We start from the raw sequence: 25,026 nt of genomic DNA, 5'->3' as shown, positions 1-25,026 counted from the left end.
GGAAGAACAATGCCTCATTTTCTGCCTTGAGAACTTCCAACCGCATGAGATCAATGTTGATTTCACCAGTTTACTCATCTCTCCTCCTCCCCCACCTTATCCCAGATTCAACCCTCCAACTTGGTACCGCCCTCTTGAACCTGTCCATCTTCTTCCCCACCTATCCGCTCCACCCTCAACTCCGACCTATCACCATCACCCCCCACCTTCATCTACCTATCGCATTACCAGCTACACACCCTCCAGCCCCACACTCCCCCTCCCATTTATATCTCAGCCTCCTTGGGCCTCCCCCTCATATTCCTGATGAAGGGCTTATGTCCAAAATGTTGACTCTCCTGCCCCTCAGATGCTGTCTGACCGGCTGTGCTTTTCCAGCACCACACTTTTTAACTCTGATCTCCAGCATCTGCAGTTCTCACCCTGCTCCCAGTTGATGGGCCGAATGGCCTAATTTATGCTCCAATGTCTTACGGTCTTATGGCCTTAGCCCCACCTCTCGTTTACTCCTTACTCCTTACCCTCACCTACCTTCTGTATTTAAAAAAAAATTACCCTAGTTGCCATCAGTTCTGAAAAAGAGTCACTAGACCTGAAATGTTAATTTTGATTTCTCTCCACAGATGCTGCTGGACCTGCTGAGTTTTCCCAAAAATGTCTGTTTTGTTTGTGAGAGGAATATTTAATCTGGGTTACCTGAACATAATCCACAGCATACTGTCACACCTCTCAAACCTCCGGGCTTCAACATAATGCTCATTGCTATTTCTGGCTTTATGTTCAAGCAGAACTCTATACCTGTAGTGCATAGTATCAATACTGTCACATATTCGAGCACATGAATGCAATATGAGTGAGCAATATCGCTACTTTCCTTCTTATTGCCTGTTAGTTTAATAACATGCAAATATTAATCCAGTATCACTGACCTTTGTATTAACCTATCACTGCTGGGATCGTAATGCAGTAGGGATGAATATGTTAGTCCAGTGAGCTGGTGCGATCTTTCATCCATCCACCCACCACCCCCTCACACTGTCTCCCAGCCTGCCCCCTCTCATCTCCCTCCTCAGCATCAAACTCCATTTCCAACAGCAAATTCGGTCTCCCTTTCTGTGGATTATGGGACCAAAAGAAAACTGTAACCTTTGATCCCTTTAACTCCAGGAACTGCTGCCTGTTCTCCAAGTGGGTTGAATATTCCATATGATGCTCTCTTCTTGAGCATCAGCAGCTCACAAATGGGTTGGGAGTTAAAGTCATCCTTTATATCTTCCACGTTTCTTGCAGATATAGCTTAAGTGGAAACCAGTCTTCTCCTTGAGAATATCCTGCCTCTTGTCTCCATGAATCACAACTGTGAGACCAACACACAGCCAGGCTCACACTCCAGGCTGGACTTGGCAGCAGCTTCATTTGGGAGACTGCAAGGTAACTAGGGTAACTGTGCATTTCTGAAAATGTCCCCCATCAAGACTGGTTTCAAATGTCAAGGGAGAAAATGACTGCATTTATATGGAGTCTTTCACAGCCTCACAATATCACAGCCAATCAGCGACTTTGGAATTAGAGTAACTGTAATAATGTGGAAATCAATTCAAGCTGAGCAATGTCCTCAAGCAGCCATGACATACTGTAGTGCGTTTTGTGTGTGTGTGTTTGCATGTGAATGTTTATGTGCATTTGTGTGTGGCTGTGTGTGTAACTGCATGTGTGTGTGAGACTGTGCATATGTGACTATGTGTGTGTATCAAGCTATCTACAGCACATGGAGTGCAGTGGTTCAAGAAGGCAGTACACCATCACCTTCTCAAGGGCAACTAGGGATGGGCAATAAATGCTAACCCAACCAGCACTGTTCATATCCAATGGAAAGATTAACCTTAACCTCAAAGTGCTAATCCTAACCAGTAAACCATAACCATAATCATTAAGCTAAATCAATTGTCCTCAACCAATCAACGAACCTTAACCATGACTGCTCAACCACTGCATCAAACAAACCACTAACATTAACCACCAAACCCATCCAATAACCTGGACATATTAACCTCGTGGCACTAACCTTAGTTCACATTGTGAACAGCGAATACAGTAAACTAGATTGTGTGAAGTGCAGAGAAAGCTCTGCTTCACCTGAAGGTTTATTTGGGGTCTTGGATATGAAGAGGGAGGAAGTAAATGGGCTGGTATTACACCTTTTGCAACTGCTTCGGAAGGTGATGTGGGGAGGGGTTGAGGCATGGACCAGGGTGTCCTGGAAGGGTTTATAGGGGATTTGGGCCAAATGCTGATAAATGTGACTGGATTAATTTCGGATATCTGATCGGTGTGGACGAGTTGGACTGAAGGGTCTGTTTCTGTGCTGGATATCTCTATGACCTTGGGTTGGCATGGACAGGAAAGGGAGGGGGTGGGGGGCATTGTTGGAGTAGTGGGAGTAGTGCCTGAGAGGGATAGGTGTAAATTGGGTTTGGCTGCATCTTGCAGTGACATTGTGGAGCACTCTGTGACTCACACTTTGACACAGAAAATGCTGACCGTTTTTACGGGTAGCATCCAGTTCCATCGATCCTTTTATGAGAACAGAATGAGCCAAAAACTAAAATGGAGTAGAACAGCCCGGTCTCTGCATCATCAAACTTTGACTAACCTTTGTAGACAGGCATCATGAGGTCGACCTCGAGTACATGCCCATGAATGTGTGAACCACTTCTTTAAGTGGCTCCGAAAATGGTCCATCAGTTGGCACCTTATTCCCATCTCTCTGTTGGGATGTAGAACATTGGCCCCCACATTAGAGCTCTCCTGCCTCTCCTCCCCACTCCAGCCTCTCCCAATTCGCCTGCCACGAGGTCCAGTTTTTATCTGGGGCCCTCTGGAAAGGACAACAGGGCTAAGGGTAGCAACACTGACCTTCAGATTCCACACAATACCAGCTTCAAAGCGCTGTTGGAAGATATCAACAGGACCTGCAGCTTATTAGAGCTAATTGCTTCCATGCAGCCAAGCCAACAATTTATAAATCATTCCAGTCGCTGTTATGTGTAGCCTGTGTACAATGAACTGGCACCACAAAACACAGGCCTCAATGTCACTATGGAAACAGTCAGCCTTGTCTTTGACAATCTACATTCCAAGCATCCCTGAGCTGAGTCCGTGACTTTGATTGGAACTGCATTTCTGATTGGGCAGGTTGCCATGTGGATTTCTCATCTGAAGACCTTGCAGCTAAATGTTCTTTTCTGACAAAACATTCACTTTGTCTTATGGCCTTCAGGAAATTGAGGGGAGGTGATCGCCTGACACTGTCAAAAAGTGTGGCACTGGAAAAGCAGGTCAGGCAGCATCCGAGGAGCAGGAGACTCAATGTTTCGGGTGTAATCCCTTCATCAGGAGTGTGTTTAGATTAGATTAGAATATTTACAGTGTGGAAACAGGCCCTTCAGCCCAACAAGTCCACACCGACCCGCCGAAGCGAATACCACCCAGACCCATACTCCTACATTCACCCCTTCATCTAACACTACGGACAATTTAGCATGGTCAATTCACCTAACCTGCACATTTTTGGATTGTGGGAGGAAACCGGAGCACCCGGAGGAAACCCACGCAGACACGGGGAGAATGTGCAAACTCCACACAGAGAGTTGCCTGAGGCGGGAATTGAACCCAGGTCTCTGGCGCTGTGAGGCAGCAGTGCTAACCACTGAGCCACCGTGCCGCCCACAAATCTAGGTTTGTGTTAATCTAGGTAATGTTCTGCAGACCCATTTTGAATCCCACCATGGCTCAGATGGTGGAATTTGAGTTCAATAAAAATCTGGAAACAAGAGTCTAATGACCATGAATCCATTATCAGGAAAATCCCATCTAGTTCACTAATGAAGGAAACTGCCATCCTTACCCGAACTGGCCTATATGTGACTCAACACCCACAGCAATGTGGTTGACTTTTAGCCGCCCTCTGGGTAATTAGGGATGGGTAATAAATGCTGACCTAGCCAGTGATGCCCTCATCCCATGAATGAATAATTTTAAAAAAGCGAGTTTGTGTATCCTTTGACATCAGACCATCGTATCTGGTTTAACACAGACATCATTTGTTCTTTGGCCCTTAACTAAGACAGAGCTTAAAAATGTGTTGCTGGAAAAGCGCAGCAGGTCAGGCAGCATCGAAGGAACAGGAGAATCGACGTTTCGGGCATAAGCTGATGCTGCCTGACCTGCTGGGCTTTTCCAGCAACACATTTTTAAGCTCTGATCTCCAGCATCTGCAGTCCTCACTTTCTCCTCCTTAACTAAGGCACAAAACTTTGGATTAATTGGGAACATTCAGCCCCTTACGCCTGTTACCATTCAGTTACGTTGTCTCTGATCTTTACTATTATTCCATCCTCTATACCAAAAATCCACCAATCTCCACCTTGAATGGTCCAAGTAAGAATTCCACATGTCTACCAGTCTCTGTGCAAAAAGGTTTATCTTGATTTTTTTCCTCTCGCCCAATGGCCCAACTTTAATTCATAAGCCATCAAGAGTTTCTAATGGGCAGCTTTTATTGTTGATTTGTTTAAACAGTAGAAAGGGGATTGGTGAGAGCTGTCTGCCCTGACTATTAGGTTAAAAACAAGGACTGCAGATGCTGGAACCCAGAGTCTAGATTAGAGTGGTGCTGGAAAAGCACAGCAGGTCAGGCAGCATCCGAGGAGCAGGAAAATCGACGTTTCGGGCAAAAGCCCTATTAGAAAGTGTGGATTAGTTCCATAGATGGGGTTTTCTGAAGGTTTGTTTACTCAACTCAATCACTGGTAATCAGTACAAATGGGGAAACAATTCGCCTTTACCAATAAACAAGTCAGTCAAATTGTTCAATTTTTATTGAATGCCAGCCAAACTTTATAATTCAGGTGTGTGTTTGAAAAATTCCCCTCAAATACATTTTTGCAGATTTTGATTCTAAAAGATGTTATACCATAACAGATATCATGGATGACAACAGGTCAATAGCTTCCCTGAAATTCCTGTTTTTTCCAGTGGATATACACTGAAGAGTATCCTCAGCGTGCAGGGCTAGGGGAGGGCATGCAAACAGTGCTGGTCACTGGGCTACATGAGGGAGTGTATCTGAGACAGGGACCACATGTTTGTATCAGAGTGAGAGCAGCAGAATGTGAGTGTCTGAGAGAGAGAGAGAGAGAGAGAGAGAGAGACAGGATGTGAGTTTGAGAGAGGGAGAGACAGAATGTGAGTCTGAGAAAGAGAGAGACAGGGACACAGAATGTGAGTCTGAGAGAGGGAGAGACGATGTGAGTCTGAGAGAGAGAGAGAGACAGAATGTGAGTCAGAGAGGGAGAGAGACAGGATGTGTGTCTGAGAAAGAGAGAGAGAGAGAGACAGAATGTGAGTCTGAGAGAGGGAGAGACAGAATGTGAGTCTGAGAGAGAGAGAGAGAGACAGAATGTGAGTTTGAGAAAGGGAGAGAGACAGAATGTGAGTCTGAGAGAGGGAGAGAGAGAATGTGTGCAAGAGAGGGACACAGAAAGTGTGTGTGTGAGAGAGGAAGAGAGATAGAATGTGCGTCTGAGGGAGAGAGAGAGATAGAGAGAATGTGTATGTGAGGGAGGGAGAGACACTGAATGTGCGGGAGTGTTTCCTTTTGCATATATGAGAGAATGTGGATACACACAAGCGCACACACACAGATACGCACACACATAAACGCACACACACACACACATAAACACACACACACACATAAACACACACACAGGTACATACACATAAACACACAGACATACACACAGATACACACAGCCCACCCCACACACACACTCCAACACACACAGATACACACAGAGACACACACAGCCCCCCCACACACACACACTCCAACACACAGATACGCACACACATAAATACAAACACACACACATAAACACACAGACACACACACAGATACACACACACACTCCAACACACACAGACACACACACAGATAAACACAGACACACACACAGCCCCACACACACACACACACTCAAACACACACACAGCACCCCCCAACACACATACCTACATACACACACACAGCTCCACACACGCGCACACAGAGGCTCCCCCACACATGTGGTATCACTGGCAAGTGCAGTTGCTGCTGCCTCCCTTGAACTGGTGGTCAACCACCTTGTTGAACTGCTGCATGGACAACCAGATGAGGCTGTGGGTGGGGGTTCCTGGATTTTAAATGGAATGGTGTGTGGCTTAGTGGGGAAATTGCTGTAGGCGATGTTCACCACATCTGCTGCCCTTCTTCTGCTAAGTCTTTACAAAGGTCTTATGACACTAATCTGAAAGAGATTGGGTGACCTCTGCCTGGTGTTTAGTCTTGGTCACTGTCTTTATTGCTGGTTGCGGGATCTCAACGTATACAAACTGGTTGTCACCTTTCATGATTGTGCACTGTTGACTACACTTCAAGAAGAAATGATTGTCAACCACTTTTGGGATGGCTTTTGAAAGGTGCTATCAAAATGAATGTGGTTCGAGAGAGGGAGAGAGACAGAATGCGGGTGTGAGAGAGGGAGAGAGAGAGAATGTGTGTGTGAGAGAGGGAGAGAGAGAGAATGTGTGTGTGAGAGAGGGAGAGAGACAGAGAATGTGTGTGTGAGAGAGTGAGTGAGAGAGAGAATGTGTGTGTGAGAGAGGGAGAGAGAGAGAGAATGTGTGTGTGTGAGAGGGAGAGAGAGAGAACGTGTGTGTGAGAAAGGGAGAGAGAGAGAACGTGTGTGAGAGAGGGAGAGAGAGAGAGAATGTGTGTGCGAGAGAGGGAGAGAGAGAGAGAATGTGTGTGTGAGAGAGGGAGAGAGAGAGAATGTGTGTGTGAGAGAGGGGGTGAGAGAGAGAATGTGGGTGTGAGAGAGGGAGTGAGAGAGAGAATGTGTGTGTGAGAGAGGGAGTGAGAGAGAGAATGTGTGTGTGAGAGAGAGAATGTGTGTGTGAGAGAGGGAGTGAGAGAGAGAACGTGTGTGTGAGAGAGGGAGAGAGAGAGAATGTGTGTGTGAGAGAGGGAGAGAGAGAGAATGTGTGTGTGAGAGAGGGAGAGAGAGAGAGAATGTGTGTGCGAGAGAGGGAGAGAGAGAGAGAATGTGTGTGTGAGAGAGGGAGTGAGACAGAGAATGTGTGTGTGAGAGAGGGAGTGAGAGAGAGAATGTTTGTGTGAGAGGGAGTGAGAGAGAGAATGTGTGTGTGAGAGACGGAGAGAGAGAGAACGTGTGTGTGAGAGAGGGAGAGAGAGAGAATGTGTGTGTGAGAGAGGGAGAGAGAGAGAATGTGTGTGTGAGAGAGGGAGAGAGAGAGAGAATGTGTGTGTGAGAGAGGGAGAGAGAGAGAATGTGTGTGTGAGAGAGGGAGTGAGAGAGAGAATGTGGGTGTGAGAGAGGGAGTGAGAGAGAGAATGTGGGTGTGAGAGAGGGAGTGAGAGAGAGAATGTGTGTGTGAGAGAGGGAGTGAGAGAGAGAATGTGTGTGTGAGAGAGGGAGTGAGAGAGAGAATGTGGGTGTGAGAGAGGGAGCGGGAGAGAGAATTTGTGTGTGAGAGAGGGAGTGAGAGAGAGCATGTGTGTGTGAGAGAGGGAGTGAGAGAGAGAATGTGTGTGTGAGAGAGGGAGAGAGGGAGAATGTGTGTGTGAGAGAGGGAGAGAGAGAGAGAATGTGTGTGCGAGAGAGGGAGAGAGAGAGAGAATGTGTGTGTGAGAGAGGGAGAGAGAGAGAATGTGTGTGTGAGAGAGGGAGTGAGAGAGAGAATGTGGGTGTGAGAGAGGGAGCGGGAGAGAGAATTTGTGTGTGAGAGAGGGAGTGAGAGAGAGAATGTGTGTGTGAGAGAGGGAGTGAGAGAGAGAATGTGTGTGTGAGAGAGGGAGAGAGGGAGAATGTGTGTGTGAGAGAGGGAGAGAGAGAGAGAATGTGTGTGCGAGAGAGGGAGAGAGAGAGAGAATGTGTGTGTGAGAGAGGGAGTGAGACAGAGAATGTGTGTGTGAGAGAGGGAGTGAGAGAGAGAATGTGTGTGTGAGAGGGAGTGAGAGAGAGAATGTGTGTGTGAGAGAGGGAGAGAGAGAGAACGTGTGTGTGAGAGAGGGAGAGAGAGAGAATGTGTGTGTGAGAGAGGGAGAGAGAGAGAATGTGTGTGTGAGAGAGGGAGAGAGAGAGAATGTGTGTGCGAGAGAGGGAGAGAGAGAGAGAATGTGTGTGTGAGAGAGGGAGAGAGAGAGAATGTGTGTGTGAGAGAGGGAGTGAGAGAGAGAATGTGGGTGTGAGAGAGGGAGTGAGAGAGAGAATGTGGGTGTGAGAGAGGGAGTGAGAGAGAGAATGTGTGTGTGAGAGACGGAGTGAGAGAGAGAATGTGTGTGTGAGAGAGGGAGTGAGAGAGAGAATGTGGGTGTGAGAGAGGGAGCGGGAGAGAGAATGTGTGTGTGAGAGAGGGAGTGAGAGAGAGAATGTGTGTGTGAGAGAGGGAGTGAGAGAGAGAATGTGTGTGTGAGAGAGGGAGAGAGGGAGAACGTGTGTGTGAGAGAGGGAGAGAGAGAGAGAATGTGTGCATGAGAGAGGGAGTGAGAGAGAATGTGTGTGTGAGAGAGGGAGAGAGAGAGAATGTGTGTGAGAGAGAGGGAGTGAGACAGAGAATGTGTGTGTGAGAGAGGGAGTGGGAGAGAGAATGTGTGTGTGAGAGAGGGAGAGAGAGAGAACGTGTGTGTGAGAGAGGGAGTGAGACAGAGAATGTGTGTGTGAGAGAGGGAGAGAGAGAGAATGTGTGTGTGAGAGAGGGAGAGAGAGAGAGAATGTGTGTGTGACATTCCCTGTAGAGGTCTTGCCTCAGGAAAATGCTGTGCTTATATATAGCCAATAGGTGTCAGTGTAATCAGACTGAAGCCAGGAGAGAGCCTGAGGCTGGTGTCATTCCAGAAGCTTATGTTTGCCAGGACATCAATGGATGTTGTAAAGGGAGCAGTGGGAAGACTGTCCAACAATATAAAAAACAAGAGGAAATAGATAAATGGGACAAGACTAGTGTCAGCAACTTCCCCTCAACAGCAAATACAAGACAAAATTGCTATTTTGAGATAAGATCAAAATGTGTTGTGTTTTATTTACACAGAGACTGTAATGGTTCAATTACTACTTTCTTCAGTCAAATATAAAGCTGCTGCTCGAAAACCAGGGAGTTTGTCAATTACATGTTTTCAGTTTTAGCATCTGAAATGCCAGAGATAGTCCTTGTTCCCTGGTCTGATGTAGACCACAGAGTCTCGCTGCCTGGTCATTTAAATTGCAGGAGTTCAGTCTGGGTACATCAATAACAGTGACCCATTCACAGAAATGGTGTTTTTACGCAGGCAGGGTGTACTATTTTTCATTTTGTGTAGTGAGGGAATATTGATGGCTATGACAATGGTGAGGTATTCAAGTACATTTGTAATTAAAATCAATTATTCTGTTTCACTCCATTGGGTACTTTAGCAAGCGTTGAAGAGGATACACTCTCTGTCCCTAGTTAGTGACCAGTCCATTCACAACACTGAGGGATCAGCCCATTCACAACACTGAGGGATCAGCCCATTCACAACACTGAGGGATCAGTCCATTCACAACACTGAGGCATCAGTCCATTCACAAGACTGAGGGATCAGTCCATTCACAACACTGAGGGATCAGCCCATTCACAACACTGAGGGATCAGCCCATTCACAACACTGAGGGATCAGTCCATTCACAAGACTGAGGGATCAGCCCATTCACAACACTGAGGGATCAGTCCATTCACAACACTGTGGGATCAGCCCATTCACAACAATGAGGGATCAGTCCATTCACAACACTGAGGGGTCAGTCCATTCACAAGACTGAGGGATCAGTCCATTCACAACACTGAGGGATCAGCCCACTCACAACAATGAGGGATCAGTCCATTCACAACTCTGAGGGATCAGTCCATTCACAACACTGAGGGATCAGTCCATTCACAACACTGAGGGATCAGTCCATTCACAACACTGAGGGGTCAGCCCATTCACAACACTGAGGGATCAGACCATTCACAACAATGAGGGATCAGTCAATTCACAACACTGAGGGATCAGTCCATTTACAACAGTGAGAGATCAGTCTGTTCACAACAATGAGGGATCAGTCCATTCACAGAGTGATCATTCCATTCAGAAACGTAGGCCATGGGGGAAGGAGAAGAATGCCATCTGAAGCGAACACAGTGTTTAAACACACAGTTAACTACATCTGCTGGCAGACTCTGTGTGGATTTCCCCCTCCCTCCCATGGGGTTACTGAGGCAGCCTCTAGTGTCAACAGTGAGGCTGATCCCGAGATGGTACTCCCAGTGGCTTACTGTTACTTGGCCATTCCAAAATGGCCAAAACAAAAATTTCAGAGGTGGTGAGCCTGATGGCAGTGGGAAGAGATCTTTGCCCTCGTGACGCTGCCAGCACATTGGGAATTAGGCATGGCACCTTAGTGTTCATCAAAGTGGAGCCATAAGATCATATGTTTGATATCCCTCCACGTCCAGGTGTGAATTGATGAATCTGGTTACTTGTGTTGGTAGCATAGAATTTGGATGGAGATCATTCAGCTGTGCTGGTTCTCTGGGAAAGACATCTAGCCCTGATCTGATTTAATGATGGAGTGGGCTCAAAGGGCCAAATGGCCTACTCTCATTTGTATGACACTGCAATGCCCATTGTCTAATGAGACAATGAGTGGATCATCTCATTTAGAATACAAAAGCAGTCACGTGATGTGTATCCTCAGATCAAGGCTCTAGCTTCGTGATTTGAAAACAGGTGAGCAAGGCTATTAACTCCACCTTAAAATCCTTTTAGGGAAGCTCAACTTTCATATTTACAGCATCCAGCTATTTCCCAAAGGATTCCAGAACACCCCCCTCACTGCTGTATCTCCATGATCCGTGTCCCAAACAGCCCTTGTTGAAAAGAGCTTGCCAATTTAAGAGCTAAATCTTTCCTTCACTCATTGGAGACGACCCCCCCCCCCCCCCCCCCCCCTTGCGTGTTAAGGCTGAGTTCTGGAACTACCTTTCTTTCTTGTCAGCTATCTCACAAACCAGTCAAGGTTGAAAAGCCTCTTCAGTCTTTCCTCATTTTTCTCACTGTTAGCTTTTCATCCTGAGTAGAAGGGTATCCAGAAACTATGATGAATAGTCCTCAAGTCCTCCTTCTCCATGCCACAGCTTCATTCAAGGACTTAATTATCTCCATCACTCCAGTAGCAAGGCTGCTCTGAGGAAACTCCACTCTTTTTGGAGAGGGGAGACAATTGACAAGAATGGTATTTGATATGGATTGTTAAGAAGGATGAAAGCAAAGTTGGTTTTGGCACAAAGCAACAACTAACTCTTGTGATTCTGATGACATTGGCGCTCAACTGCTCCTTGCTGTCTCACTGCATCAATTATCCTCTATGAGGAAGCAATTATTCTATTTACTCTATGTGCAACATGCAAGCTTTGGAGTAGAAAATAAATTAGGGATGCTTTGCTTCAGTTACACAGGGAATTGGTGAGACCACATCTGGAGTACTGTGCACAGTTTTGGTCTGCTTATTTAAGAAAGAATATAAATGCATTCAAGTCCAGAAGATTAATTTCACCATTATCTGGGATGGAGGTGTTATTTTATGAGAAATATTAGATAGGCTTGGCCTGTATCCATTGGAGTTTAGAAGAATGAGAGGTGATCTTATAAGAGTCTTGACAGGGTGGTTACCGAGAGGACTCTTCAATGTGTAGGAGACATTCAAACTAGGGGATGCAGTTTTAGAAAATTAGTCATTTAATACCAAAAGGAGGAGAATTTCTTTCTCACAAAGGGACATGAGAGGGAAATGGGTCAAATGCTGGCAAATGGGGTTAGATTAATTTAGGATAACTGGTCAGCATGGATGAATTGGACTGAAGGGTCTGCTTCTCTGTTGGACATCTCTATGACTCTATAAGTCATTAGAGCATTCTTTTCTCAATGGCAGAGATTGGGCCACTGAATATTCTTAAAGTGAAGGTTGACCAACTCTTGACTAACAAGAGAATCGAGAGGTGAGAGCGAAAGGTGGCAATGTGAGATGGAGGCGATAATTGGTTCAGCCATGATCTTGGAGAAAGTGAGGACTGCAGATGCTGGGGATCAGAGCTTAAAAATGTGTTGCTGGAAAAGCGCAGCAGGTCAGGCAGCATCAAAGGAGAAGGAGAATCGACGTTTTGGGCATAAGCCCTTCTTCAGGAATGAGGAGGGTGTGCCAAGCGGGCTGAGATAAAAGGTAGGGAGGAGGGACTTGGGGGAGGGGCGTTGGGAATGCGATAGGTGGAAGGAGGTTAAGGTGAGGGTGATAGGCCGGAGAGGGGGTGGGGGCGGAGAGGTCGGGAAGAAGATTGCAGGTCACGAAGGCGGTGCTGAGTCCGAGGGTTGGGACTGAGAAAAGGTGGGGGGAGGGGAAATGAGGAAGCTGGAGAAATCTGTATTCATCCCTTGTGGTTAGAGGGTTCCTAGGCGGAAGATGAGGCGCTCTTCCTCCAGGTGTCGTGTTGCCATGGTCTGGCGATGGAGGAGGCCAAGGACCTGCATGTCCTTGGTGGAGTGGGAGGGGGAATTAAAGTGCCCGCCCATGGGGCAGTTGGGTTGGTTGATGCGGGTGTCCCAGAGGTGTTCTCTGAAACGTTCCGCAAGTAGGCGGCCTGTCTCTCCAATGTATAGGAGGCCACATCGGGTGCAGCGGATGCAGTAAATGATGTGTGTGGAGGTGCAGGTGAATTTCTGATGGATATTGAAGGATCCCTTGGGGCCTTGGAGGGAAGTGAGGGGGGAGGTGTGGAACGTTTCAGAGAACACCTCTGGGACACCCGGACCAACCAACCCAACCGCCCGTGGCTGAACACTTTAATTCCCCCTCCCACTCCGCCAAGGATATGCAGGTCCTTGGCCTCCTCCATCACCAGACCATGGCAACATGACACCTGGAGGAAGAGCGACTCATCTTCCGCCTAAGAACCCTCCAACCACAAGGGATGAATACAGATTTCTCCAGCTTTTCTCAGTCCCAACCCTCAGATTCAGCACCGCCTTCTTGACCTGCTTCTTCCCGTCTTCTCTGTCCCCACCCCCACTCCAGCCTATCACCCTCACCTTAACCTCCTTCCACCTATCGCATTCCCAACGCCCCTCCCCCAAGTCCCTCCTCCCTAACTTTTATCTTAGCCTGCTTGGCACATCCTCCTCATTCCTGAAGAAGGGCTTTTGCCCGAAACGTCGATTCTCCTTCTCCTTTGATACTGCCTGACCTGCTGTGCTTTTCCAGTAACACATTTTTAAGCTCGGCCATGATCTTACCAAGAGCAGGTATGAGGGGCTACATGGCCCACTCCAGCTCATTTGTTCAGGCAGAAATAGAGCAAGCTGGTCAAAGCAGTGGATATCCAACCATGATGGTGCCCAGATTATATCTCCAAAATGGGAGCGCTGAGTTAAATGCTATTATATTCTCCATAGTTCAATATCCTCATCCAATAAAAATAACAGGCATCTCAGAGCTTGTTGATAAAACAGCAGCAGAAATCAACTCAGAGTCAGCTCAGACAGTTGGGAATGCAATTGATGTCCAGTGACTGAGTATGAAAGTCCATTAACATCTCATACAACCTTGTGCTTCAATGTAGAGCAATATTAACTTCCAATTAAAGAAAAATCTATGCAAGATATACCGCACAAGGTCAGGCAAAGAGAAGAAAACTTGTCCTCATAAACTACAGATGGTTAAAGACATTGGTTTATAGTAAGAGCTTCCATTGCAAATGAATCTTCCAAAGTGCTCCGTGATTGCAAATGGTAATTGAGCAGATGGCTGTGGAAAAGTGACCTTGCTGAATGTTTCATTACTTTGGTAAGTTGGATCCAATGTGGGTTTACAAACAGTAAGGTGAACTATCTGACTCCGTGATCTCAGTTATCAGATATTCCACAGACAATAACTTTTGCGAAATGAATGCCCTGCTTTTATACATTAATTTTTCTTCTACTCACAAAGTGGGAACTTCCTTGTGCATGAGGACAATAGTGTCCTGTTGTTTATTTATTTGTATGAAATGAGGGTGTCATTGGTCAGATCAGCATTTATTTCCCACCCCGAATTTCCCTCAGGAAGGTGACAGTGAGTCAACATTTTAAATTGCTGCTGAGCTTGTCTTTTGGTACACTCGCAATGCTGTTAGCGAGGGATTTTCAGGATTTTTGACCAATGACACCGATGGAATGGCGATAAAGTTCCTAATCTGTATGGTGAGTTCCTGTCTATCTGCTTTGTCACAGTGTTATCAAAGGAGACTTGGTGAACTTCTGCATTGCATCTTGTAAGCAGGACACACTGCTGCTACTGAGCATCGGTGGTGAAGGGCATGAATACGAAGGTGATGGATGTGGTGCCAATCAAGCGGCTGCTTTGTTCTCAATGGTGTCAAGTTTCTTGTGTGTTGTTGGAGTTGCACCAATCCAGGCAAGTGGGGAGTATTCCATCACATTCCTGACTTGTGCCTTGTAGATGGCTTTAGGGAGACAAGAGGTGAGTGACTCACTGCAGGATTTTTAACCTGTGATCTGCTGTTGTAACCACAGCATTTAAATGGCTAGTCCAGTTCAGTTTCTGGTCAATGGTAACCCCCAAGGATGTTGGACCTGAGAGATTCAATTGTAAGGCAATTGATTGTCAAGGGGAATGATTAGACTGTCTTGTACTGGAGATTGTCATTGCCTGGTGTTTGTGTGGTGTGACTGTTACTTGCCACTTTCAGCCCAAGCCTGGATATTGTCCAGATCTTGGTGCAGTTGAACTTGGACTGCTTCAGTATCTGAGGAGTTGGCAATAGTGCTGAACATTGTACAATCATCAGAGAACATCCCCACTTCTGACCTTATGTCGGAGGGAAGGTCATTGATGAAGCTGTTGAATATGGTTGGACCTAGGACACTACACTGAGGGGCTCCTGGAGCTGCGACAATGGACTTCCAAAAACCACAACCATCTTCCTATGTGCCAGGTATGACTCTAATCAGCAGATAATTTGTCTCCTGATTTACATTGACTCCAGTTTTGCAAGGGCTCTTTGATCAAATGCAGTCTTACATCAAGGGCTGTCAGTCTCCACTCACCTCTGGAGTTCATCGCCATATTTGGATCAAGGCAGTAGGTTCAGGGAACTGCACTTTAGAACAGACTTGATGGCTTAGGAAAGGTTATAGAAAAGATTTACTGGAATAGTTTAATGTGAAGAAAGATTACACTCAGTTGGACATCAAGGGTTCTCCTTCTAGCTCAAAATAAGCGGAGATGTGGCACTAGGGTGGCACGGTGGCTCAGTGGAGAGCACTGCAGCCTCACAGTGCCAGGGGTCCAGGTTCGATTCCAGCCTTGGGCAACTGTGTCTGTGTGGGTTTCCTTCAGGTGCTCCGGTTTTCACTCACAATCACAAAGTGATCCCCATAGTGTTCGGCGCATTAGTCAGAAGGAAATGGGTCTGGGTGGGTTGCTCTTCAGAGGGTCAGTGTGGACTTGTTGGGCCGAAGGGCCTGTTTGCACACTGTAGGGAATGTAATCTAATGTAATCATGCAATTGAGATGGTTAAAATCTGACAGGGTTTAGAAAGAGCAAATAAAGAGGAATTGACATGGTAGCTCAGTGGTGAGCACTGCTGCCTCACAGCACCAGGGACCAGGGTTTGATTCCAGCCTCAGGCAACTGTCTGTGTGGAGTTTGTACATTCTCCTTGTGTCTGCGTGGGTTTCCTCCCACAATCCAAAAGATCTGCAGGTTAGGTGAATTGGCCATGGGGAAATTGCCCATAGTGTTCAGGCATGTATAGGTTAGGTGCATTAGTCAAGGGTAAATGTAGAGTAATAGGGTAGGGGAATGGGTCTGGGTGGGATATTCTTCAGAAGGTTGGTGTGGATTTGTTGGGCCGAAGAGCCTGTTTCCACACTGTAGGGATTCTATGGTTCTATTCTCAATGGCAACAGCTCACAAGGTGATCGGCCCAAAGACTAGAGGCAAAATGATGAGAAACATTTGCATTTTGTGTGTAGTAAGAATTGGAATTACACAGGCTGCTGGAGTGGTGCAGCAACATTTCTAAGAATGTGGGGAATTGGGAAACAATTGGACGAATCAGATTGCTTTTTAAAAGGGCTAGTACAGATTTGATGGTCTGAATGGCCTCTTTCTTTGTTGTACTGTTCTATGGATTTGCTATCGTATGACTTAGTGATACAATGGGTGAATTTGTCCCCAGTACTGGCCATTCCCCACATGTGGTCAAGTCACATACTGCGGCTGAGAATAGTGTAGGTTTGAGCTCTGCTGTCCCATAGCTTATAAGTGTTCACAGCAGCTTAAACAATGCCCATCTGAATAGCTGGTCCCCATCAACTGGTCTTGTAGTATTTATGAAGGGGAAAAGCATTGGATAGGAGAACGAGTCAAAGTGAACTGGATGTTTACTTAACATCGTTGGCATAGAGTACATTCACTTCTCAGGCTTATTCCTCCAATCAATAAGATCATGGATACTCTGAGCTCCAGGTACAGACCTCGCATTACACAGGCCTCCCACACCAGTGTGTCTGTCAGAGAGCTGGCCTGGCACTGAATGGCCTTACTGAGCTGTGGTTCTGGAATGGTCCACGTCTTAGGGATATTTGCTATCAGAGTCTGCCCTTGTCTCATCTGGAATTGCAGAATAAAATGGAGTTTGGGAGTCAGAAGCTCATTGTGAGTGCCTCACTGTGGGCCTTGAGAACAGACATCACCCTGTCTCACAGACGGAACAATGACAGCTTAGAATGTGATCTCAAACAGGACTGGAGAGTGCTGTCTGCCGTTCAAACTGATTTCAGGCTGCCCTGGGGGACAATGGGATTGGGTGGGAGGGCTAGACACCAGCCCTACTCAATGGCCAATGTCACTACTTCCCAGGGGAGTCCAGAACCAGGAGGTCACCATCCATGGAGATTGGATAGACCAATATGGACTAAGATGAGGACAAATTCCTTCACCCAGAGAGTCGGGAGCCTGTGGAATTCTCTGCTACAGAAAGCGTTGAGGCCAAAACATTGAATGTTTTCAACAGGAGTTAGATATAATTCTCATGGCTAAAGGATCAAAGGGTGTGAAGGAGAAAGCAGGAACAGGATTGGGTGATCAGCCATGATTGTAATGAATGATGGAGCAGGCTCGAAGGCCGAATGGCCTACCTTTGCTCCGACTTCCTCTGTTCCAATGTCTACAGGAAGGAAAGAAGGAGGGACACTTCTTGTGATGCTCAGGGGTGCCCTCTCTGAAGACATCACTCTGTAACTGCCCCATTCAATCTCTGAAACCACAATCTCTAACCACCTCCTTTACTAAGGTCCCTGATCCCTCGCTGATTAAGAACCCCAAAATTATCTCTAATTCTTGTTGTCCTGGATGGTGGTGGAAATGTGATGGTTGCATTGTTAAAGCTGCTTCTAGTGTATTATTGGTGTGAGGAAGCCATTTTTAGCCGATCAACCATTTTACAGGAGGGACGGGGTGCGGTTGACTTGATGAGGGCCCTGGATTATAAACCCAGTGATGTAACCATTTCACTGCTGTAGCAGCAATTGCTGATTGGTTAATATTCTCAAGTCACAGCAGTAAAGCTCTGGGTCCAGTCCTTGGACATAAAATTCAAAGTCACCACTTCCACTGAGGGAGGTTTTGGTTCTTGTCTGGGGAGGGAGGGATGTTTTACCTGTTTCAGGTGAATGTAAAATACCCTAAGACATTATTTCAAGAATGGCAGAAGCCTGACCAACATGTATCCCTCAATCTAAAACCCAGAAAAACTGTCTGTTCAGTTATCAGACCATCTCACTGCTTCAAATATATGTAAATATTGTCCTGCACAAGGAAGAAACACTTTGGGTTTTGTTTTGGTAACTGCAGGGATGCGAGATTTCCATGTTTCATGGGGATCACTGAATCCCTAGAGGATTCCAGAAAAAGTGGCCATTTGGCCAATTGGATCTGAACCCCTTCTGTCAGACCCACCTTATTCCTGTAACCTCACATTTACTTGTATCCTCACATTTACCCTGGGGTTAATCCAACTAATCTCACATCCCTGGACACTATGGGCAATTTAGCATGGCCAATTCACCTGACCTGCACATCTTTGGACTATGGGAGGAAACCGAAGCACCCGGAGGAAACCCACCCAGACACAGGGAGAATGTGCAAACTCCATACATATAGTCACCCGAGGCTAGAATTGAACCTGGGACCCTGGTGCTGTGAGACAGCAGTGCTAACCACTGTGTCTTGCTTTAGATTAGATTAGATTAGATTACTTACAGTGTGGAAACAGGCCCTTCGGCCCAACAAGTCCACACCGCCCCACCGAAGTGCAACCCACCCATACCCCTACATTTACCCCTTACCTAACACTACGGGCAATTTAGAATGGCCAATTCACCTGACCTGCACATCTTTGGACTGTGGGAGGAAACCGGAGCACCCGGAGGAAACCCACGCAGACACGGGGAGAACGTGCAAACTCCACACAGAGAGTCACCTGAGGCAGGAATTGAACCCAGGTCTCTGGCGCTGTGAGGCAGCAGTGCTAACCACCGTGCCACCGTGCCACCTTTGCTTGTTCTTCATATGCAACGACTGTACAGAACTATTTTAATAACTGTGTATGTACATAAAGATTTTTAATGAATAAAGTATGTTTTGGCAAATAAAAAGTCCCAGATGATTTGACCATTGTCACATTGTGGTATGTGGGATCTTTCTGTGCGTGAACTTGACTGCCAGCTTTCCTATATTGCAACCAATTAATAGTACTTAATGAGCTTTGACAAGTCTGATGGTCACAAAATAAATACTTTTCTGACCAAAACAAAAAACCAAAAACAACCATGGAGGCTGAGAATCAGAAACAAATTCAGGAATTGCTGGAAAAACCCAGCAGGCCTGGCAGCATCTGTAGGAATAAAAACAAAGTTATTGTTTTGGGTCCAGTGCCCTTTCTTCCGACTCTTTTGTTTCTAGATACTCTTCTCCTAGAGTGTGAGTCTGTGCAACCTTCTACACTTAGAGGCTGAAGCCCAGTCATAGATTGATACATTGGTAGGGCCTGTTTATGCAAAAGCCCTCAACAGCAGTTCAAGCCATTGCCCTTAATCACCTCTCCTCACACAGCAGCCTGTAACCCTATCTGTCTCCCTTCCAGCATCTCACGGCTACGGACAGGGAAATCTCTTTCACCAGCTGAAACGCAGCAGCCAAGGAGCAGAACAAACCGATCTTACCTTCAACATCCTACCCTTCCCAATCTCCTAATCCTGTCCCTTCTAGCCCACCTCTGCAGTGCATAGTTCAGAGTTTATTGCAGATAATAACTGATTCCCAATGAAAGATCGAGATGGCTCATGAGGACAGATATAAAATGCATTCTAGCGAATCTAATGTTAGACAGTTCACCAAAACTGCTTCTGACAGTTTGCAAAGAGCTCTCAAAATACCTCTGAAATCGTTTTGAAATATCGAACAGAAATATTCAGAAAGAGTGTACCTGTTCATTAAAGGAAATAAGGTTTCTCCACAGAAGCATTAAATCTTGTATAATTGAGGAAAGAAGATAGCAAATTAAAAATGACCATTTCTGAGAGACCATTATAGGATCTTGAAATTCATGTTGTGTCATTATTAGACTGTGAGAAATAGGAACAGGAGTAGGCTATTCTGACCATTGAGCCTGCTCCACCATTCAAAAAGATAATGCCTGATCTGATATGTGTCATGTCCACTTTCCTGCCCTTTCCCTATATTGGTTGATTCCCAGACTGATCAAGGATCCATCCATCTCAGTCTTAAATATACAGGAGGACTAGCCCTGTCCCACAGCTCTCTGGGGCAAGGAGTTCCAAAGACATAAATTTAAGGTGAAGGGTGGAAGATATAGGGGGGATGTCAGGGGTAGGTTCTTTAACCAGAGAGTGGTGGGGGCATGGAATGCGCTGCCTGTGGGAGTGGCAGAGTCAGAATCATTGGTGACCTTTAAGCAGCAATTGGATAGTTACATGGATAGGTGCTTAAGCTAGGACAAATGTTCAGCACAACATTGTGGGCAGTATTGTTCTATGTTCTATGTTCTAACCCTCTGAAAGAAGAAATTCCTCCTCATCTTAGTCTTAAGTTAGCACCTTTTAATGCACTCAATACAACTATTTACAACAATTGAAGCACACCTGGATAATATTTAATGGATCACTAATGAGTGGGGTGTGAAATGCCTTTATCTTATTTTCTGTCTTTCCTTGGCTCCCACTATTAAAGACTGAAAGAATTCAATTTGGAACATAAATCTGAATCCTATTTCAACAACAAATGAATAGATGCCACTTACCCAGTGCTTCTGACCAGAGTTGCTAACTCTTGTTGGCCATAATCCTGCAGAATTTGTCATGTGATCTTCTGTCGCCAATGCCTCCCACCTCCCCCCAACCCCCGGCCCCGCCATCACCCCGCCTCCCAATCACAGACTGCTTGTCAGAAATAATTTTCACCAATATTTCTTTCACTAAGAAACAAACATGAGAAAATGGACACATTGTTTTTCATGAATGACTCAACGACATATTTGTCTCCCGACCTGCTCTCAGTGGTGCACTGGTGGTTAACTTACAACTTCATAGACTCCAGTGCAAACTTAGAAGTTGCAAAGTGAGCTGAGGGGCTTCGTGAGGATAAAGTGGAAGCCAGAACAAGTTGGCGAGATCAGGAATGATGTGCAAGAGGTAGAGGACTTGATCGAAAAGGGTGTGTATTAAGAAGAGTTCTAAAGGTGCACTAAACATGGTGAAGCAATGGGCACCCAGAGGGACAAGCTAGTGAAAAAATAATGACATTTGGAAATGAATGTACTGGATGTCCATTCTGAAATATTCAAAATAAGTTGGACCGGATTGTCTTGTTTGCTAGTTTTCCCTTTTGGACTATGGGGTGAGCCTGAGGCCTTGGCAGCTGAGGACTTTCAGGATGACAGGCCTTCTGCATATTTCCTATTTCCCATACTTCCTATTTCTAAACCTGTAAATCAACTCCTGTATGTTTGCAGGCCCAAGTTTGAAAAAAAGTGGTTCAATGTTTAAACCTCGCTTAGATTTGCCACAACGCAACAGTCATACTCTGTCCTTTCCTTTCCCAACTGGAAAAAGATTTGACCAACATTCCTCCACATTTAGAAATTTCGGCATGTGATAGGATCTCTGTAAATGACTGGTTTTGTGTTATGTCTGAGTGTTCCAGAAGTATTTGTGTTACTACTGCAGGAGATTTGAGATGAGTCCATAGGTTGCTGATAGAGCATGGCTATGTAATGTGTTAAAACATCCGACTGGATCAGCAGGAGTTGACAGCTCATGCAGGGCTCCCTGTTGTTCAGTGCCACCTTAGTAGTCATGGTTACAAGTGTGTGTGAGCCATGTGTCTCAATTCTTGTGCAATTTAGTCCAACCTGCACTTTCCTGTGTTAGTCAGAGGCTGTAAATCAATACTGAGGAGATGATGGTAATGTCACTGGGTCAGTAATCCAGAACCTCAGGATAATATCTGGGCACAACAGTTCAAATCCCATCATAGCAGATGGCAAAATCTGAATTCAATATTAAAAAGCTACTCTGATGCCAATCTGCCATCCTTACGTGGTCTGGCGTCCATGTGACTCCAGCGATATGGTTGGCTCTTAACTGCTATCTTGCCAATAAATATTGGCCCAGCCAGCATGAGAAAAAGGATCTGCCAACGTTACCTGGTCTGACTGAACATGACCCATACTCAAAGTAGTATGAAGTAGGAGATAGTGAGGACTGTAGATGTTGGAGAGTCAGAGTCAATTAAGTATGGTGCTGGAAAAACACAGCAGGTCAGGCAGCATCTGAGGAGAAAGAGGGTCAACGCTTGCAGCATAACGCTTTCATCAGGATCTTTGAAATGGACTAACCAGCCAGTTATCTTAAGTGCTGTTATAGATGGGTGAATCAGCGAGCTGTATCTCTCAGATGGTTTCCTACACTGCATCTCCATCCCTCCATTGCCATGTAATCTCTTGAGAGACATCAAAACCCAAGGCAACTAAGAGGACACCAGGAGACAGTACCAGTTGTGATTAATGATAAATGATTCTTCAAACATTCACTCCTGATACAGAAACAGGCCCATGGTTGAGAGAATTAAAGAATCTGGTTCTGACCACATCAAAAGACCACATGCCCATCTTTTTAGCTTTATTTCTAATTTTCCTAACCTATGCGATGTATATCTAGAGCGTAGCGTAACTTTTGTTTCTTCATTTTCTCTTTTTTTTGTACCTAGGATTTGTACCTAAGATGGCATCGTGTGTTGTACCATAAGACCATAAGATACAGGAGCAGAAATTAAGTCATTCAGCCTATTGAGTCGGCTCTGTGATTCGATCATGGCTAAAAGTTTCTCAATCCCATTCTCCTGCTATCTCCACATAACTCTTGATCCCCTTGATCCCCTAGATCAGTCTTAAATATATCCAATGACCTTCCCTTCACAGCCTTCTGTGGCAGTGAATTCCATAGATTAATTACTCTCTGGCTGAAGAGGTTTCTCCTTATCTCCATTCTGTGCCCTTGGGTCCTAGTCTCTCCTACCATGGAAACATCTTCCCAACGTCCGTTCTGTCCAGGCCATTCAGTATTCTGTAAGTTTCAATTACATCCCTCTCTCCTCCTTCTAAACTCCATTGAGATTAGACCCAGAGTTCTCAAATGTTCATTAGCTTTTCATTCCTGGGATCATTTTCGTGACCCTCCTGTGAGCACTGTCACTGAAGGAGCAGAAGACCCTATTTTAGATAAAGCATTCCACTTGGTACTAATTATAGGATAGCGGTAACTTGGTCTTTTCAGCTTTATCTCTCTTACATAGGAATTAAGGATAAGATTGCCTGCCAGTTACCTCTGGATGGTTTCCTCCATCTGTTTAGTTTTGTCATTGTCCTCCTGGAGCTGTTTCTTCATCCCCTCGTCTTCCTCTGCCACCGATGATGGAGTTCCCTCCAGCAGCCATCGTTCCCGCAGAGCCTTGGACTGTGATAGGAAAGCAATGAAAATCAGGTGGATTCATAGTAACAGGACATGGTGCTGTCTGACCTCCACATCTGCCTCAATTTGAGTGCGGTTCCAATTTCTAAATCCCTTCTAAATTTGAAAGTGTGCCTGCAGATTTTAAACCCCATTCTATACTGAGAAAGTTCCCAATAGAAAATTAGGAAACTTCTTATTATCTATAATGAAATAAAACCTTTGCACCTGTGCAATTTTCTGACTGCATTTTACTTGGCCATTTCATTTCTTTGTCATACTTCTGCCTCAATTTCTAATTTGTAATTGCCAAGGAGACTGCCCTTGTGAACATGCCATGCTGCAATTACACCCAACAATCAGTGTCGACATTCTCGTCCCTCTGTCTTTCAAATTTTTTGTGCTTCCTCAAATGCCAAGCTTTTTGTCATTTAACGGTAACCATAACGCCAAATCAAAGTATCAGACAGAAACAAGGATACAGTGTACAACATTTAAAATGGGGATTGTATTACATCTTTACAACTTCATCCCTTTATTTCCAGCCATCAAACCCTGCTGCACACACTCATCCCCAAGATACAGAGTATCACAAGAGATTGGTTTGCACATCATTATTGGTCAGAAGGGTCAGAATTTCAATAGATATTTCTTCTGCACATTTTAGTGTTTGAAGAGTAGGCTATATTTTGACACTGCTGATTCTAATGAACTGCAGTCAAAATGCCAGTCACAATAATATTGTTTTTCAAATCATCTTCACATCTATTTGTACATGGACTCAGCTCTACCTGTGCAGCATCTCTGTCAGAATTCCTGTTCAATTCAAAGCCAATGGATTGAGCCAGGTCTTCCTCCAGTTGAAGACTCCTGTCTCACAATAAGTTCCACCACTCACCCATCTCCCAGTCCTCATGGATCTTCATGGGCTACATTCCCTTCAAATCTTCAGCACATTCTAATGCTGTGAACTCTTCCAGCCTCTTGCATGGCCCTAATTCCTCCAAAGGCCTTACAACTATGCAATCCCCTCTCTTTAATAATAGATATAGCATCAAAAAATGGATTAGACAACTTGGCCTGTCGAGCCTGCTCTGCCATTTAGCAGGATCATTGCTGATTGCATTTGAATTCCATATTCCCGACTACTTACTGATTCCTTCTGCCATAAAGGTGTTTAATCCATCACCCTCTGGGGCAATGAGTTCCAAGGTCTTACAGCCCTCTGAGAAAGAAAAAAAATCCTCATCTCTGTTGTAAAAGGGTTACTCCTAAATCTCTATACAGTTGTTCCTAATTCTGGTCTCATCAACAAAGGGAAATAACTTTTCCACATTCCCATTGTGAAGACCATTCAATACTCTACATTCTTCAGTCAAGGCATTCCTTACTCTAATAAACTCCAGTGCAACAAGCCCAATCTATTCAAGCTGTCCACTGATTTCAGGTACCAATCTAGTAAATCTCCTTTAAATCACCTCCAAACACATTTATACCTTAAGGAGACCAAAACTACACACAGTGTTCAAGATGCGGTCTCACTAATGCCCTATATAAATGAGGAATAATATCCTTGTTTTTATGTTCAATTCCTCGATAAGGATAGCATTATTTTAGCTTGCTTAATTACTTGTTGTACCTTCATGCACTAAAACACTTCAATCTTCGCGTTTGATGCAGTTATTATCTGTTTAAGTAAAACTGTTTTTTTATATATTCTTCCTGTAAAAGCGAACAACCTGTAATTTTCCCACAGTTTACTCCATCTGCCAGGCCCTTCTTCCCACTCACTCAATCTACCTATATCTGCCTGCAACCT

At 45.3% G+C, this 25,026-nt stretch overlaps 1 protein-coding gene across 3 annotated transcripts in view; it reads right to left on the bottom strand.

Moving 5' to 3' along the window:
• The window catches only part of palm1a (paralemmin 1a), a 292,230-nt gene that overhangs the window by 42,386 nt on the left and 224,818 nt on the right, over positions 1 to 25,026 (bottom strand). For all 3 annotated transcript variants that reach the window (XM_072593634.1, XM_072593635.1, XM_072593633.1), the window contains exon 4: positions 23,083 to 23,213. In XM_072593634.1, coding sequence (XP_072449735.1) covers positions 23,083 to 23,213 — 131 coding nt within the window. The remainder of the gene's footprint in view (positions 1 to 23,082; positions 23,214 to 25,026) is intronic.

This window comes from Chiloscyllium punctatum, chromosome 24 (assembly GCF_047496795.1).
Source record: "Chiloscyllium punctatum isolate Juve2018m chromosome 24, sChiPun1.3, whole genome shotgun sequence".
In the NCBI taxonomy this organism is placed as follows: domain Eukaryota; kingdom Metazoa; phylum Chordata; class Chondrichthyes; order Orectolobiformes; family Hemiscylliidae; genus Chiloscyllium; species Chiloscyllium punctatum.
The sequence above is the reverse complement of the archived record's forward strand: the minus strand, read 5'-3'. Positions and strand labels throughout refer to the sequence as shown.